This window comes from Eschscholzia californica, unplaced genomic scaffold (genome assembly GCF_041429995.1).
Source record: "Eschscholzia californica isolate CP2 unplaced genomic scaffold, dmEscCali1.0.p SCAF_4, whole genome shotgun sequence".
NCBI lineage: Eukaryota > Viridiplantae > Streptophyta > Magnoliopsida > Ranunculales > Papaveraceae > Eschscholzia > Eschscholzia californica.
In genome coordinates, this window is record NW_028238461.1 from 33,380,544 (window position 1) to 33,398,748 (window position 18,205).

The window sequence follows — 18,205 nt, forward strand, 5'->3', positions numbered from 1 at the left end:
TACCATCAGCAGTATCTACCAGCTCGGTGTAAATCAGCTCAGGAATACGCAGCTTTGGGAAACCAAAAGAAAGACCGAGCTTCGCGAAACAGCTGTGGTCCAGATAAAATCTTTGACTTTAAGGTCTTCAATGTTTAAAAACACACAAGTTACTTCTACTCCTCAGTCTCATTACTTTCGACTAAGAAGTGACGGAACTCATGATGATATATAACATGTCCAGACGTTGACTAACGTCTGAAGAGTCAAGATCAGACATGAAGTCTACTGGGTCAAGCCGGCTTAAGGCAGCAGGACTGCTGAGCTCCTGATGGTCCACCGAATGTTCCCCTAACTGGAAGGTCGACCAGAAGAAACCAACCCAGCAAGACGCCCTTGGCATGAACAGATCAGTCCGGGGGTCTTCAAAGGAGTGAGGGGGTCCACACAGGTTCGGCCAGTGTCTTACGCCCAGAACTGGGGAGGCAACAGCGTCCAACGACCTATCGACTTAATCCCGAAACTTCTAGAAAGATCTCAGTCGGCTACACATCTCGAAGTGTTTAAGCCAGTTTGGACTCCACGTATCTAAAGGAGGAAACTTCTCCTTTAGAGTCTATCACACCGACAAGATATCTACGGAGAATCCTTGAACATAGGAACTTCCACTTATCAAAGATCCGGGATAGACTCTGAGAAAAACCCTAGATACTCAAGAGAGGAAACTTCTCCTTCGGTTTGACGGCAACCGCCTCACCACCGCCACTAATCACAGTCGGCCTAACACCGCCTATAAAGGCCCCCCCACATCGTCCTTCACAAGACACGATCTCTTTACCCAAAAAATATCACAAGAAACTCAGAGTCCTCATAACGCGCCCCCCAAGGATTAATCAGTATTCATTCTTTTACTGCAAAGAGCACACTGACTGGCTTGAGGGTCGGAGCGGTTTTCGAACCCCTTACAGGTTCCCCCCCCTTGGGAACAGACGAACAGGAGAAAGGAGCTGGAGCAAGGAGCAAGGAGAAGGAGCAAAGAGCGAGGAACATGAGCCAAGAGCTGGAACAAAGAGAAGCAGAGCTGGAAGCAGGAACGCATAGCTAATCAATCCCCAACATAACGGAGGATTAATATATAACGGAGGTTGTCATGCATCAACTCCCTATTTTATGCTGATTTAACAGGAAACCATTTTTTGACATCACCACTACTCACTAGAAGATAGGTCAAGAGACCGAAACTCAAGAAGATAAGAACGACGATCAGAAGCCAGAAGCAATGATCCGTACCCAACCAGACGACTAGTTCCAAAAGAGAGCAGAAGGCCATTCAACCCTCAACCTAACCGTCAGACCGAGAAGCCACAAGAACCCATCCGTACCAAGATCCCAGAGTAGAACCTCAACATCGAACCAAGTGAGGTGATAGTAGTAATGAAGGGGATAGGTAACACGGTAAGGTGGCCAGGGAAGAAGAAGACGCCAAGCGACAAAAGAGATACTACCAAATGGTGTGAATTCCACTCAGACCATGGGCACACTACTGCAGATTGCATTGCCTTCAGGCTTGAAGTTGCTGAGCTCCTAAAGAGGGGTCACCTCACCGACTTACTGACAGATAAAGGCAAAAGGACTATGTCCCAAGGAGATGCCCGACCTAAAGAGCCAAGTGAGCCAATTCCAACAAAGACTTGCAACATGATCACAGGAGGATCGAAAGTGAGTGGAGTAAGGCACTCAACAGCCAAACAAAGTGCACGAATAACAACCAATCCAAGTGCCCAATCAATAGAAGCTTCTGCCCCGACTTTCACGAACCAAATCATCAGCTTCGTTGACAACGAAGCCTCAGGGGTCATCAACCTTCATCATGACGATCTTGTTCTTTCACTTACTATTGCAAATGTGTTAGTCAAACGCATACTCATTGATAATGGATATTCCACTAACGTTTTGTTTCTTCATGCCTTGCCAGGAATAGGACTAGAAGAGTCAAGCATCTGCCGACGGTCTACTGTCCTTATAGAGTTCAAGGGAGAACATAAGTATAAATTAGGAGAGATCGTGTTACCGGTATATGCAGGAGGGATCAACCTTAGCATCACCTTTGTGGTACTGGACTGCCCATCTGCTTATAACATGATCCTTGGAAGACCTTGGATCCATGAGATGAGGCCAGTGCCATTAACATACCACCAAGTACTGAGGTTTCTGACACCTTGGGGAGTACGCGAAATTAAGGGAGACCAGGGAGCCTCCAGGAATTGCTTCAAGAACACAATGAAGGCTCCCAAGAAGCCCTTGTATCAATTACAGAATGAAGTGTCCTCCAATTCAAACCTCAACCAACCAAACATGGAAGAGCTAGACGAAGTCCAAATTCACCCTGACATACCAGAGCACAAAGTCTAAATTGGCGCATAACTTACTCCTACTCTCAGAGAAAAGCTCGTGGAATTCCTAACCGTCAACTCTAATTGTTTCGCTTGGTCTCATGCAGATATGACAGGGATAGACCCTTCCATCATAGTCCATGAACTACAGGTAGGTCCTTCTCACATTCCTGTCAGGCAGAAAAGAAGGAAATTCGCACCAGAACGCAACAAGGTGATTAATGACGAGATCCAGAAGCTACTTGACATTGGGGGCAGTAAGAGAAGTGCACTACCCAGATTGGATAACTAATGTGGTTGTTGTAAAGAAGAAGAACGATAAGTGGAGGGTATTTATCGACTTTACAGAATTGAACAAAGCATGCCCGAAAGATTCTTTCCCACTACCCCACATCGATATGCTGGTGGTCGCCGCAGCCGGACGATCAGGAGAAAACCGCCTTTGTCACGGAAAAAGGTATATTCTGTTACAAGGTCATTCCTTTTGGACGAAAAAATGCAGATGCAACCTACCAGAGGCTGGAAGTCTTCTTTCGTTTCTCGACGGTGAAGTAAGACCAAGCTCATGAGCTTATTATCCTAGGTCGGAACAAGTTGATAGGATCTCCTTTTTTACGTCCCCATGTCCCTCCCGTGTGGCGACATGGGGGCGCAAAAAGGAAAGAGAGGGATGGGGTTTGTCTCGCTTCCGGTCTCGGGCCCAACCTGGGCCGGCGTGGCCTTTATAACATCACTACTTAGTACTAGTGTTCAAAAAAATCAAGTTTATGCTTATGCACAACAACTCCATATATGGTTACTCAACTCCCTTTCTCACCACCTTCACTTACATCCACTCATGGCGTTTCTAGTTCTCTTCCCAATATCTATTTCAGCTTCTCAAAACCAAAATCAACCCAAACCCCATTCAAACATAGAAGAATAAAAAAAGCCCCAAAGTTTTCAAATTTCAATTCAATTCTTAATCACTCAGCTATCACCAAAGATTTTGAAGAAATTTCCCGCCAGAATTACAATCTTTTGATTCGAAAGCATTGTAATGAAGGTAATGTAGATAAGTCTATGTCATTACTTGCTGAAATGGAAGCTCTAGGGTTTCACCCTAATTCAATGTCTTATACTAATTTGATTGAATCATTGGGAACTATTGGTCGAACTCTAGAAGCTGATTCAATCTTCCAAGAGATGAAAAGATCAGGATTTGAGCCTCAAGTTAGAGCTTATAATGTTCTTCTAAGGGGTTTTCTTCGAAAAGGGCTTCTAAAACTTGCAAATACTCTGTTCGACGAAATGCTTGATAGAGGAATTATTAAGAATCAAGAAACTTATGAAGTTCTTATTGAGTATTATGTTTCCTCTGGTCGATTAGAAGATACTTGGTCTGTTATCAGTGAGATGAAATTTAAGGGTTTTTGTTTGAATTCACATGTATATAGTAAGATAATTGGTCTTTATAGAGATAATGGGTTGTGGAAGAAAGCAACAGAACTCATGAGAGAAATGACAGAGCTGAAAGTTCCGCTAGATAGACGTCTCTATAATAGTATAATTGATACATTTGGTAAGTACGGTGAGTTAAATGAAGCAGTTGAAGTGTTCGAAAATATGCAAAGAGAAGGTATAAAACCTGATATAATGACATACAATTCTTTGATACGATGGCATTGTAAACGTGGTGATCTTGGTAAAACTTTAGAATTTTTTACACAGATGCAAGAAGAAGGATTATATCCCGACCCAAAGACGTTTGGTACTATTATCAGTAGATTGGGGGAAGAAGGGAAGTGGGATTTGATTCAGAAGAATTTTGAGAGTATGAAACTTAGAGGGCTTTGGAGAAGTGGGGCTATTTATGCTGTTCTGGTTGATATCTATGGGCAATATGGGAGATATCAAAATGCCGAGGAGTGTTTATTGGCTCTGAAATCTGAAGGAGTACAACTTTCTGCTAACATGTTTTGTGCCTTAGCAAATGCTTATGCTCAACAGGTATATTTTACCTTGTTTGATAGGCTATACCTAATTATTTCTGTTGCTAGTTCGATTAATTGCACAGGTTAAAATGAGTTGTCAAGTTTATTGTTTAGATCGGAAAAGGGTTGTGCGGAAAAGAATGTGTTCTTACTGTAGGTACTCATACGAGTCTAACATTCTCCACTGCCTCTCAATTTCCCTAGGTTTAGAATATATTCCTTTGCCGATGGTTTAACTGCACCAGACGGAATCACGAAATACCTTTTATGATTTTGGAAAGTGTATCAGACTATGAAATGACAGACTGTTTTTTGTGGTCTTCTTTATATTACGCATATACCTTAAGGGTAACAGTTAACACAATGAGTTGTATCAAATGCTATCTTAATCTATTTCTTGCACTTTTGTCATGGTTTAGCTCTTTTACAGCTATATATTAATGAAATGGTTTCTTTTCTTGATAGTTTTGAGTTTTGACGAACTAATCTAACATGTATACTGTTATGGCTGAATTCTTTATTCAGGGATTGTGTGAACAAACTGTTAAGGTTCTTCAGCTCATGGAAGCAGAAGGAATTGAACCGAACCTCATAATGCTGAACTTGCTGATAAATGCATTTGGTATTGCTGGAAGGCACTTGGAGGCGTTGTCAGTTTTTCATCACATCAAAGAAAGTGTGAGTTGATATTTGACTTATTTCCCAGTATTTGTAGTCTTTGACATGCCAATTATACTAGTACTGATGATGGTATGGTTGTTGCTTTTTGCAGGGCATTAGTCCTGATGTGGTCACCTACAGCACTCTCATGAAAGCTTTTATCAGAGCAAAAAAGTTTGAACATGTCAGTTGAGATAACTATACTCAAGAAAAGGAAAAGTTAATCTAGATTTTTTAAATCACTTTCGTCCGACAAATTGTAGTGTAACTAGAACGTCCCATATATGTAGTACCCTCTGGTTTCTCCTGCATCTATAGTTACTTGAAGGAATTGATATTTTCTCTTTTTTGCATTAAGTTTTACTCATTTCATCTTGGTTGATTTTGTTGATCAGGTATCCGCAATCTACAAGGAAATGGAAGCTGCTGGATGCACACCTGACAGGAAAGCACGAGAGTTGCTGCAAACTGCAACAGTGGTTCTTCAAAAGAGATATGGTGTTACACCGTTTTAACAATGATAGTCACTCAAGGTTCCAGGGATGGAGTGTGAATATCAGGTAACCGACCCAGTATAAAATCAGGTTGCTCATAACCCATGCTGTTCTTTATTCCCTCTATATCTTTTATTAAGTTGTAAAGGGAAAAGATAGCCTTTTTGAGCTGTTATAAATCTCTTAACTATGTGTTCTATCTTTTACTTGAAGCAGTTATCTTATCAGCTGAGCAATCTCTATATATGTTCACGGTTCACCATTATCAAAAGTATGTGGGTTTGTGAGATGGAAAGACAAGTTTAGCATCGCCAAGCTGCATATAAGTCTAGCTTGATTTGAATTGTGCGCTCTACTGTCCCGTTGTCAACGTAGCATATACAAAAGTCAGCTGATATCATGGATAAAGGTTATCAGCTATGGAGGAATCACACTGTAAATCAGGTAGGTGTTTGTACACTGTATAGGTTGTGAATAGTTAACTCTTGTTTCTGTATCTTCTGGCGTTGAGTTCAGTGGTTAGGCTTAACATGAAAGGAGGTAGCATCATCGACTTAAGTTATTTCCATTGACAGCTAGTTTGGCATAAAATACATGAAACTCTACATTCATTTGTTCCATGCAAATTTTGATATTAATTGAGTTAACACTTACGGTTGAATCTCTTTGCATCTCTTATTTCTTCTGATATCACTATCATTTACTGTAACAGTAAATGTTGTTTCTCATTTTTAAGTTCAATTCCTTCTTTTAAGTTAACACAATTCCTCGGAGCTTTTTATCAGAAACAGTTTGAACCTAAATATTTGAAGGAGAAGAGATCTCCTATAGTTATACTCTAAAGAAGTCTCTGTTCCATCTGAAGGCTAGTAGATAACACGGGAAAAACAGGAAACCACCCAAGTAGTCTCAGCTTAGAATGCATATTTTATATCAGGGAAATAGTGAGACTCCTTACGCCAATCAAAATGCAGCTATGGTCCCTCCTCTCCCTTGTTTACAGCGGTAACGTACATGTAAGTGTGTTTGTAAATGTATTATGTGGCGATCCAGGTCCCTGCGCCTGCTACCACTCGATTGTGGATCCGTGGTCTCTCTTAAGTGGAGAGACGGAAGTGTTACAACTCGATTGTGGATCCAAACTATGATGAAACACTGGTGTTGTTTAACCTTCTTTTTATCATAGCAAAGCTTGGTGAATGCAAATCATTATTGTTATCGGAAAAGATTTGTACCTAATCTCTCCACATAAGAGTTATACTTCTTACCAATAAACTAAAGTGAGCTTCACAAATATTGTTCTTGGCTAACTGCAACAGCTTGCCTGACGCTTGATTTTTTTGGCGGCTCTCACAAGCCCACTCGAAATGCATTGACATCCCACCTATAGTCCAGAGCCTGGCCGCTCCTGTAAGCAATTTGGAACTACAGCATTGTTTCAAACGGTTTTATTACTGTGTGAAACAAGGTAGTTGATAGTGAAATTTGAGACTCTTGTTTTCATTTCACTTCATCTTGTATTTTGTTGTTTGTTTGGATGAGCTTGAAAAGTGTTAAGGGTGCCCCTAGAAGCACCCCGTCTTTTGCTCTTTGCCCACCCCTCTCTTGGCACTCTTTGTGGCCTTACGTCCGAGGACGATTGCGCTGGGGTGTGTCTAAGCTGTTAAAGCCCAGCATGGATTAAGCCCAATCCGAGTGCCCCCGGACTGCCTCAATCCGTGGGGCGCTAAGAGAGAGAGACCCAAGAGTAAGAGGAAAGAAGGGGGATTCTATTCTGTCTCATTATATTACTGTATCTATTTTCTAATATAAGGTGGGAGTCAGAAGAAAGACAAAGAAAAGGACAAAAAGAAAGAAGTGGTGCCAGTGGTGGCCACTTCTGCGGTTCTGCACCTTCAAGTCTCCCACAAGAGACGATCAACATATCCACAAACATAACCCCCGTTTCATGGTTTCTATTGATTCTAATTCCCTCCCACGGCCGTAAAAGGTGGAATGACGCGCCTACCCACTTCCCTCTCTCTTTTACTATTCAGAAAATGAAGACAAGGAAGAGTGTTCCCTCTTTCAACCCCAAAACATTTTGATTCCGTACACAATGTTAAGGTTGTATCTATTTTATTGCTTTTCATATCAATTTAGGGGGGTAGTGGTTCAGGACATTGGAGGACACTTAGAGACAAAATGTTCCAAAGACATTTCAAGACATTTCGGGACATTTATCCGTAGACAAAATGTCTTTATGGACATTTCAGGACATTTGATTCATAGACAAAATGTCTCAGAGACATTTCAAGACATTTGATTCATGGACAAAATGTTCTGGGGACATTTCAACATATTTAATCCATGGACAAAATGTGTAGTGGATATTATTATTATTATTATTATTATTATTATTATTATTATTATTATTATTATTATTATTATTATTATTATTATTATTGATGGCAGTTGGTAGACATTTATTATTTTAATGTAATCATTATTGTCTAATCATACGAAATAAATTTGCCCTACTACTTTGAAAATATATTTTTCGACTTTCGTAGACACCCGTGAATATCTGTGGACATTGATAGATATTTAGTTGATATTTATTATTTTTAATATTATTACTGTCTTACCATATGAAATAAAAAAAATTAATTAATATTTCCAAATATATTTTTTTCGACTTTCGTAGACATCTGTAGATATCTGTGGACATTGATGGACAATTGGTAAATATTTATTATTTAATGTAATGTAATGTAATGTAATGTAATAATAATACAATAATATAGTAATATAATAATAAGATAATATTATAATAATATGATTTGATAATAATAATTATTTTTATTACCTTCCTTACTCAAATATATAATAATAATAATAATAATAATAATAATAATAATAATAATAATATAATAATAATAATAATAATAATATAATAATAATAATAATAATACAATAATGTAGTAATATAATAATAAGATAATATTATTATAATATGATTTGGTAATAATAATTATTTTTATTATCTTCCTTACTCAAATGTCCCCAAGTGTCTTCCATATTTTGAGAGACATTTTCTCTCCAAAAGCTCTCCAAATTTACACTAAAATGTCTCCAAATGTCCCCAAAAACAATTTGTCTTGAAATGTCCCTAATTTCGTGTCCCGAACGAATAACACAGACATTTGGGGACATTTGAAATGTCTCCAACCAATAACACGGACATCTGGGGACATTTGGAGACATTTGAAATGTCCCCAACTAATACCACGGACATTTGGGGACATTTCAAATGTCCCAACCAATAACACGGACATTGGGGGACATGAAAATGCCCCCTAATGTCCCCAACCACTACCCCCTCCCTTAGATTTCAGATGTTTGTTTTTTTATTTAAGGAAATCTGAAGTGTTAGTTGAATAGGTACCATATCTAACAATGGGTTCATCTAAATGGAATCTAGAAACTACACTACAGTGGTGAACCTAAGACTTCAAAATACCTCCATCTAGAATCTACACCACATTGTTGTTCATTTGAATGAATTTTATGTCCTTATTTCAGACAATTGGTTCTTAATTTTCAAACTAATTTTTTTTGTTGTGTATGATCCAAATTAATCTAAAATTAGTTTGAATCAACTATTCAGAAAAAAACAAACAAACGAGCCAGATATTAAAGAATTTTTTTTAACATTAACCATGGATAAATTGAAACATCCAGTATGTTATTTTCCATATAACCACCTAGTTTATGACCAACTTCCCACGTAGTCTCGTTAGTCTATAAAAGATACCCAGATGGCTCTTTATTTTTTGTCGTTAACATCAAAAGATCGTTAACTTTATATTTTCTCTTCCAAAGCTACCATTCTATTATTCTCTGACATATCCAAATCTCTTTTTCTCTCTTTCTAAAAACTATCTCTCTCTTACAACATCATCATCTAACACTTCAACCATAAAAAACATCATCATCGTCATCTAACACTTCAACCATCAAAAATAATCATCATCATCATCTAACACTTCAACCAGCAAAAAATCATCATCATCATCATCATCATCTAACACTTCAACCATCAAAAACATCATCATCTTTATCATCTAACACTTTAACCATCAAAAACATCATCATCATCATCTAACACTTCAACCATCAAAAACATCATCATCATATTAACACTTCAACCATCAAAAACACCAACATCATCTTACACTTTAACAATAACTCAAGAAAACTCTCTTACCCTAGTCCAAAGACACTCTTTGATCTCCCTCCTCAAAAATATTTTCTCACTCCTTTTTTCCCTCCACAAAGAAGAAACGAAACAAGATTCCAACAAAATTTGAAGTTGATGGTTTCACCATTAGTCGAAGTACGGTTTGATGACGAACACCAAAACCATCGTTGAAGAAAGCTTCAACTCATTCTTCTCACATTGAATTTCTTTTTTATCAAATGAAAACTCAGATCAAATTAAAACTTTTGATTTGAAATTTCTTCATAAATCTTTTAAAATTTTCTGAGTTTGTTGAAATGAATAGAAAGAAGAAATAGAAATTGTTGTATAAATATTAGTTTCTGAAAAGTTTTTAAAGAGAGAGAGTATTTTCAGAAATAGAAAGATGATGGGAGAGAGTTTTTAGAGAGAGAAAAAAAGTTGAATATGTCAGAGAATAAAGTTAACGGTCTTTTGATGTTGACGACAAAAAGGAGATCATCTGGGTATTTTTTATAATATAGAGGGATACGCGGAAAGTTGGTCATAAATTAGGGGATCGTTTAGGAAATAACCCATTAAGAAAAGACCAAACACAACACTAGGATTTGTGTCACAGTAGTATTTCTGTTTTAGAAGTCTATTGTATTGTCTTTTGTTAAAATCTACCATGACAGTTCTTTCTTCTGTTTTAGAAGTCTATTGTATTGTCTTTTGTTAAAATCTTCCATGACAGTTCTTTCTTTTCTTTTTTGTTGGAAAGGAAGACGGTTCTTACTGTCCAGATTTGTAGATTGTAAGTAATTATTGAGCATTTGAAGGAGTATATAAAATTAGTCCCACCTAACCTAAGCTAGAAGTTGGTGACCATGAAGAGGGTTTTTTGAGGAGAGAGAGAGAGACTCGCCTGACGTCATCAAGGCGATTGTCTCTCCCCTCCTTTTCTTCACAAAACCCTAACCAGAGACAACTGCCGGCTCACCAGAGATAAAATTAACCATCATAGCACACATGCAACTATAGATCTCAACAAACAACCACCAAATCTAGTGCACCTTGGAAAAAGTAATCATAAAGGGGGGTTTTAATTAGAGAATAAGGAAGGTTTCCATCCCAACACTGATTATTCTCTTTGGGAAACGAAAGCTCAAACTAATTAAGACGCAAAAGAAAAGACAATCAGCGCAAATCAGATAAGTCTTTCGTTTTGATCTTTTTTCTCTTTTAACATCTGTCAACTTATTATCGGTTAATTAACATGTGTATTAACTAAATCTTTAATCGAGAAAAGCTACTCATTAGATCCTCATCGCATGCGCCGGATTCCAAGGGTTTTTTGACGTTCGGCCTTCTTTTAGAGCTTCGTCCTCTCAGTTCTTACAAGTGGTGGTTAGTTGTAATATTTCTTTAGATTCTTAGCGTGATCTCTTCGAGTTTCTTAGCCACGTGGTGGTTCTGATCAGAGCTAGCATTAAATGACGACTTCGGGAATTGGTTTTTATCTGCTTCTCGCCCCTTTCTTTGGTCAGTTCTTCTATTAAAGTTTAGGGTTCTCTGGGTAAGAAGAATTGCCTTCATCTTCTTACCTTCTGACCTTCCTCTAATGACGTCTAACCCTACTGCCAATATCGAAGAGCTTTCTAGTCTAATGGCCATCCAACTAAGGCTTTCAGACTATGGCAACCTTACTATCAAATATCCTAAGCCATCTGAAAACAGGGAACTTCAAGACATATCCTTTGGATTCCTGGCTCGTCTTTGCTGCCATTACGATTACGGTATAGGTTTCATTAGAAAGCATCTGTCTGCTCAATCTAGGTTTTTTAGAGAGTGTCGTATCACCCCCTCAGCTACTGGTCCTAATAATTTCTTGATTAAACCTGGAAATCTCAGAGTGGTGAATGAGATCAACCAAGGTCGTTCGTGGATCATTCGAGGCTTTCTAGTAGTCATGCAAGAGGTCGATTTCCCTTTTAATTGTGAGGTGCCAGAACTCATGCAGGGGCCCATGTGGTGTAGTTTTTCAGGGCTCCATTCTTTAATTCAAAACAGACACGACCTAGAAATTATTTTCTCTTGCATGGGTTACATTATTCAGATTCAACCCAAGAATGTCAGCATGGTTACTAATTCAAGCATTAGGATTCAGTTCATGTACGACGTGCGTACCCCTCTGTTAGCCACTCTCAATTGTATATTCATGGACTGTGGTAAGCCTATTAACTTTAGCTATTTCAAATTCCCTAAGGCTATCTGTCACAAGCGTAGAGTGGTTGAACAACCTGTTGCTCCTTGCACCAATCCTCAACCTCATCTCGATAGCACCCCTATGGAGGTCAATTTTATTGCTCATGGTCCCATTGAGAACTGGGCTCTGTCTGTTGTCTCTACTTCTGTCGCTCAGGCCACTCCTATCCCTCCTCATGAGTTGTTTCAGTAAAAAGGGAAACGGAAGTACATTGATGAGTTGATAGATGTCAAAATAGAAGAGGATGTTCGCAGACAAGCCCTGTTCAAAAAAGCCAAAGATCAAATTCAGGGAAGCAGTTCGTCTAATCCTGGTAGTCCTCAAGTCTGGTACTCTGGAAACTCTTCTGGGTCAATCATCCACTCTTCTCCTATTCTAGCCAGTTGGTATACTCCTCCTCCTGAATCCATTGACAGTCAGGAAGAACGTCGCAGGCATATATTTGTTGATTCTCTGTTGGAATCCTCAGTCCAATTATCGGAAATTTAAGATGAGGGGAACAATAAATAGCCTGTTCTCGGTGGTTTAGAAGTCTGCTTAGTATTAATTATCTTTGTTTTTTGTTTAGTTTGAATAGTGTTAATTCTGTTTTGTATTAGGGGTCCTTCAGTCCTATGATCAGTTGGTTTATTTCTTTAGTTCCTTTTGTTAGTTTTGATTTCACAGGATCTCTTGTTTAAGTGTTTATCTTGTAATGGTAACCCCATCAACTAGTATAAGATAGTTAATTGGTGGCTTTTAGTTCGTAGACTACTTTCTTAGTTTAGCCTCTGGTTTGTTTATGTTTTTTCTTTATTCTCTCTTTAGTCGTAGTTATAATATATTTACTGCTAATCCTAGTTTTTTCCTTTCTGCCGTACTATTATTTAGCTCTTTTGATTCTTACTTCCGTCGGGTTATTTATTTTCTGCTTCCCTGCTTGGGCTTTCCCACTTCTGGGGTCGCCTTTATATTTTTTTTTGTGAGACCTATATAGTTTCTTAGAGAGAGTGCTCCTTTTCTGAGTCTAGCCTGGGCTTAGCTGGAGGCACCTCTTACCTTATATTTCCCTTCTTGGTGGGTGCCCTCCCTCGGTGACAGGCTTTCTATGAGCACAAATCCTAAGCCTGGCCCCTCCATCCTTAGTTGGAATGTGAGGGGCATCTCTTCTTTTACTACTAGAAAGCACCTTATGAAGCTAATTATCAAGTATATACTCTGATACTATCATTATTCATGCGGACATTTACAACTCCCAGATAATACCCATAACATAGTTATAGGGTTTTACGGTTGCCTTTATCACAAAAACAAACTTAAACCGTGAAAAACCCTAGAATCCCTTAAGGTGGACAGCAACACTCCCTGGATTATCATTGGGGACCTGAATACTATTCTAGACATGCAAGACAAAGAAGGAGGATCCAACGCCACTAAATCTCACCTTCCCAAGGTCCTGTCCTACATCAACCATCTCCAGCTGTTAGATATGGGTTATAAGGGTAATCCGTACACTTGGAATAATAGGCAATCCGGGGAAAACCTCATTCAAGAGAGACTTGATAGAGCCTTAGCCAATCTCTTCTGGTTACAGAACAACCAGCTTTCTTGCATTACCCACCTTGACTCAGTGGGTTCGGATCACCTTCCCATTCTACTGTCAGACACTGATAATGATCAGATTAAACCCAAACCCTTTAAATTTCTTCGTACTTGGATGTCGCACCCCGATTGCCACGACTTTATTGCGGATAAGTGGACCAATAATTGCAACATTCAGGTTGACCTAAAAAATCTGAGTCAGCACCTCACCAAGTGGAACAAAAGAGTCTTAGGCAACATTGAACAGAACATCAATCAGATTATTGACAAATTACAAAAAAGGAACAACAAAGATGACATCCTCAGTCTGAATAACCAGCTTGAAGATTGGTATAGATACCAGGAAAGCTTATGGAAAGAGAAGTCTAGAAACAACTTTCTTTCAGTCGGTGACAAAAATACCAAATATTTCCATTCGCAAGCTATTCAATGCAACCGCACCAACAAGATTATGGCTATCAAAGATAACAAGGGTGAATGGCAAGAGGGGCTTAGTAACATTCAATCCATTTTCATGACTCGTCTCCTCAATATCAGTACCTCGGCTAATACCAGATCCGACCCTAATATCCTCAACCTCTTTCATAACACCATTACCTCCTCCCAGAACCAAAAGTTAACCAACATTCCTGATCACGAAGAGATCAATAGGGCTATTAAGAGTCTCAAAAAAGATACGGCCCCGGGTCCAGAGGGATACCCCCCCCCCCCCTTCTTCTTCCAATCCAACTGGGATATAGTAAGCCCAGATATCCACAGATTGCTACAGAATTTTTTCAGGTCTGCTGAGCTGCCCAACCACACTCATATCTGCCTGATTCCTAAAACCGCCTCTCCTCATACCCCAGCAGATTATAGGCCTATCAGCCTCCTTAATACCACCTACAAGATTATCACTAAAATCCTGGCGAACAGGCTCAAGTACCCTTAGAGCATATCATCACCCCCTTTCAAGCGGCCTATATCCCTGGTAGACAAATCTCTGACAACATTATCATTGGTCAGGAAATCATTCTCTTAAGACTATGAAGGGCGCTACGGGATATTCCGGCCTAAAGCTAGATATGTCCAAAGCGTTCGATAGGATTGAGTGGAATTTCCTTACTGATATCATGGCTAAATTAGGCTACTCGGATCACTGGATCAACATGATTACCCATTGTATCTCTACCTCCTCCATGGCAGTTTTAGTCAATGGTCGCCCTGGTCCCACTTTCTATCCCTCTAGAGGCATCAGGCAAGGGGACCCACTTTCCCTTTTCCTATTCACTATAGCCATGGAACGCCTGAGTCACCTTATAGCTGCAGATCTTGACACGGGAAATTTCAAGGGATTCCCCACCAACAATTCTAACCTGACGATTTCTCATCTCTTATTCGCGGGCGATTGCATCATCTTTGGTCGCAATTCCCTTGATAACATCCACATTCTTAAAACCATCCTTAAAACTTTTTGCGATGCTTCTGGTCAGATGATCAACTATAACAAATCCAACATCTTCTACTCCAAAAACTCCCACCCTAAATTCAAGAGGCTGATCATGCGCACCCTTCGAGTCAAATATGCGACCACTTCGAAGAAATATCTTGGAGCTCAGCTTTTCATTGGGGCACAAAAGAAGAAGGTCTTCAATGACATCCTCCAGTAGATCAAGTATAAACTAGAGAAATGGAACGACGCTTTCCTTTCTCAAGCCGGGCAAACTATTGCCATTTCGACAATAGCCACAGCCGTACCCCGATACCAATGCTTTGCCATTCCAAAAGGCATATGCAAAAGCATTTTGACAGTTCAAAAGTCGTTCTGGTGGTGTAAGACCAAAGGTATTTGCACCAAATCCTGGTCCTCTATATGCCTCCCAAAGAATATGGGAGGTCTAGGTATTCATCACCCAGAGCTAGACAACAAAGCAATGCTTAGCAAGCTAGCCTGGCGGCTCAAATCTGAACCGAATGCGGTTTGGGTAACATTCTTAAAAGCCAAGTATTTCCCGAATTCGGATAATCCTGGTCCTGCCAAGGCTCACCATTCCTGGCAATGAAAGACGATCAGTAAACACATCAATCACATAGATGATCTCACTACTTGGGAGGTTCACAATGGAGAGAAGATTAACATTTGGAACGACAACTGGATCCCCTCGCTCCCCAACTCCCCGAGCAATAACAATAACTCTAATCTTACTAGGGTTTCACAGCTGATTGAGCATAATAAGTGGAATGAGGATCTTCTCACTAGCAATTTTGACAACAATACGATGAATTTGATCAAAGCTATTCCTATCACAGGAGAAGAAGGAGACCAAAGAAAATGGACTCTTACGGAGTCAGGCAACTTCACTGTCAAATCCATGTATCAGCATCTTTGTACTAGCATGAATACCCCTCTACCCCTATCGCCCAATTGGAATTTCATCTGGTCCATCCCGGTGGTCCCCAGAATAAAAATTTTCATCTGGAAAATTTGCGTTAAAGCTCTCCCGGTGAGAGAAAGAATTGGTAAATATATTGACAACAACCTGAATTGTCCTAATTGTAATGAAATAGAATCCATTGAACATGCTTTGCTCCACTGTCCTCTAGTGAAAAACATCTGGTTTTATTTTAATATTTTATCTGGAAACATCACCTCGGTGGCAGAATGGATCTTCTCACGAAAACAAAAACCCCAGCACAGTAACACTGCTAACAACATTCATTACGCTAGAATACTATGGAATATATGGAAAACCCGATGTGACCACTGTTTCCAACACGAAATCAATTCACTGCACAGAATAACTAACATGATTCTAACTTTCCCAAAAAATCATATTACCCAAATGAGCAAAAATCAGATAGAACAAGGAAAATAGTAACCCCTAGAACCGTCTTTTTCTGAAAATGAACGTGGATGCGTCCTTTATTGATATCCAAAATGTAACAGGTACCAGTTTAATTATACATGATACAAAATCTAAATTCATAGAAGCTCATGCCACTACCACTAGAAGCAGAAACAGCGAGAAAAGTGAAGCTATGGCTATCCTCAACGGCTTGTTATGGGCCAAATCACACAATTATTGCAGAATCGTAATAGAAAGCGACAATATCAACATCATCAAAAATATACAAAACAACAGACATGGTGTTCAATGGCAATCAAAAATCCATATTCAAAGAATCCACGAAGTCAAAAAGAGACTGGGAAAGGTTAAATTCAATCACACTAGCAAAAAATTCAGCACTCCAGCAGACAAATTAGCTAAACGGACGAGGAAGAAGAATAGAACGAAGACTTGGAATAATGTACCTTATCTAGTTGTTGATTTGTACTGTAATAACATTTTTATTTCTTAGTAACATTAAGTACCCTTTCAACAAAAAAAAACCTAAGCTAGAAGTTTTGCACAGTCTGTGAGTCTCTTGCCTGAGATAGGGGTAGGTTTAGTTGTCAAATTGGTCCTTATCGTAGCCTATCTATCGTATTTGCCTCACATATTTAAGATCTCCTGAGTCTTATCTAATGTTGTATGGTGCCAATTTATAATAAGTTGTTCGTATTTAGATCTTGAAAGATGTAAAACTCCCTCTATATATTGTTGAGTAAAATATGAATTCAATTAAGTGGCATCATTTTTTTGTTGAAAGTAATTAAGTGGCATTCTACATGCAGTTAAAGTTCAGTGACAGACGTTCATTAAGGATTTTTTTTCTTTTCAATTGGAGTACTAGACAAGATCTTAGACACCCATTACCGTCGACATGTTTTGGAATGCTCCCTCTATATTAATGCTGGTTATTAGCTCTAAAGTAAAAAAAGAAAAAGTGAATTAGTCCAAGGTTTAGATGGTGTTTATCCTCTTACTACTAATCCAGTTTGTTTTGATAAATTTTATAGTATTTTGATCCAAACTTCGAGACCAAAAGATTGATGAGGTATATCAAAGCCTAAGCATTGTTAACTTTGTTTAAGACTAATTTATCCTCTTAGCAATGCCTCGAAAAAAAAGACTAAATTTATTTCAATTGGCCCCCAACTTGTGACCAATTGAAAATTTGGCTCCCTATTTATCTTGTATTTGAATTTGGTCCCCTAGACCATATTCGTATCTTTTACGTTTTTTCCTTAAACTAGTAAAAAAGAGAAAAATGAAAGGATGAAATTACATGAGACAGAAAGGTTAAAAGATAAAGGTGATATTGATGGTTAAGTATCACCAACATTAATATGTCATTGGCATAAGAATACGAATCTAGTGTACACAAACATAAAAAGGTATAAGGACATACAATGTTTAAGTAAACATATTTTGCAAAGGGGTCTATTTGGGTTAAAATAATATTCAGTTGAGTAAAATAATAAAGTAATTAACGTTCCCCAATCATTATTCAAGTCACAAAACATATAAAGACTGAAATACCCTTTTGTTTAACTAATTCTTTAATTTTTTTTTTTTTTTTGGAATTAGACTACAGGAGCAGTCATTACAAGCCATAGATAAAACATGAAGAGATAATACAAAGAAGCATCAAGATTCATGAATTGAATAAGCACTATAACTTCCTTTCAACCCTAAAGGCCATATCTCTGCCCTTAATGGTCGTCCTAAGGGGCCTAAAACCCATCTAATATATTTCTACTTTATTAATACCCAAGTTCAATAATTCTTGGA

At 38.6% G+C, this 18,205-nt stretch overlaps 2 protein-coding genes across 2 annotated transcripts; both read left to right on the top strand.

Annotated features, from left to right (window-relative positions):
* Nucleotides 1-1,413: 1,413 nt before the first annotated feature.
* Nucleotides 1,414-2,391, top strand: LOC147544213 (uncharacterized). Its single transcript, XM_086635654.1, has one exon. It carries the CDS (start codon nt 1,414-1,416, stop codon nt 2,389-2,391), a length of 978 nt encoding a protein of 325 aa, XP_086491780.1.
* Nucleotides 2,392-3,133: 742 nt separating this feature from the next.
* Nucleotides 3,134-6,160, top strand: LOC147544214 (Tetratricopeptide repeat (TPR)-like superfamily protein). The gene is made up of 5 exons (XM_086637822.1): nt 3,134-4,361; nt 4,871-5,023; nt 5,118-5,189; nt 5,401-5,565; nt 5,716-6,160. Exons 1-4 carry the CDS (start codon nt 3,165-3,167, stop codon nt 5,518-5,520), a joined length of 1,542 nt encoding a protein of 513 aa, XP_086493948.1. The 5' UTR covers nt 3,134-3,164; the 3' UTR covers nt 5,521-5,565; nt 5,716-6,160.
* Nucleotides 6,161-18,205: the final 12,045 nt, after the last annotated feature.

Bases quoted from the DNA above. Each gene is read 5' to 3' on its own strand.
- LOC147544213 (XM_086635654.1), top strand. From the start codon at position 1,414: ATGAAGGGGATAGGTAACACGGTAAGGTGGCCAGGGAAGAAGAAGACG.
- LOC147544214 (XM_086637822.1), top strand. From the start codon at position 3,165: ATGGTTACTCAACTCCCTTTCTCACCACCTTCACTTACATCCACTCAT. The intron at 5,024-5,117 runs GTGAGTTGATAT...TGCTTTTTGCAG, and splicing joins TTCATCACATCAAAGAAAGT to GGCATTAGTCCTGATGTGGT. The intron at 5,190-5,400 runs GTCAGTTGAGAT...TTTGTTGATCAG, and splicing joins GAGCAAAAAAGTTTGAACAT to GTATCCGCAATCTACAAGGA.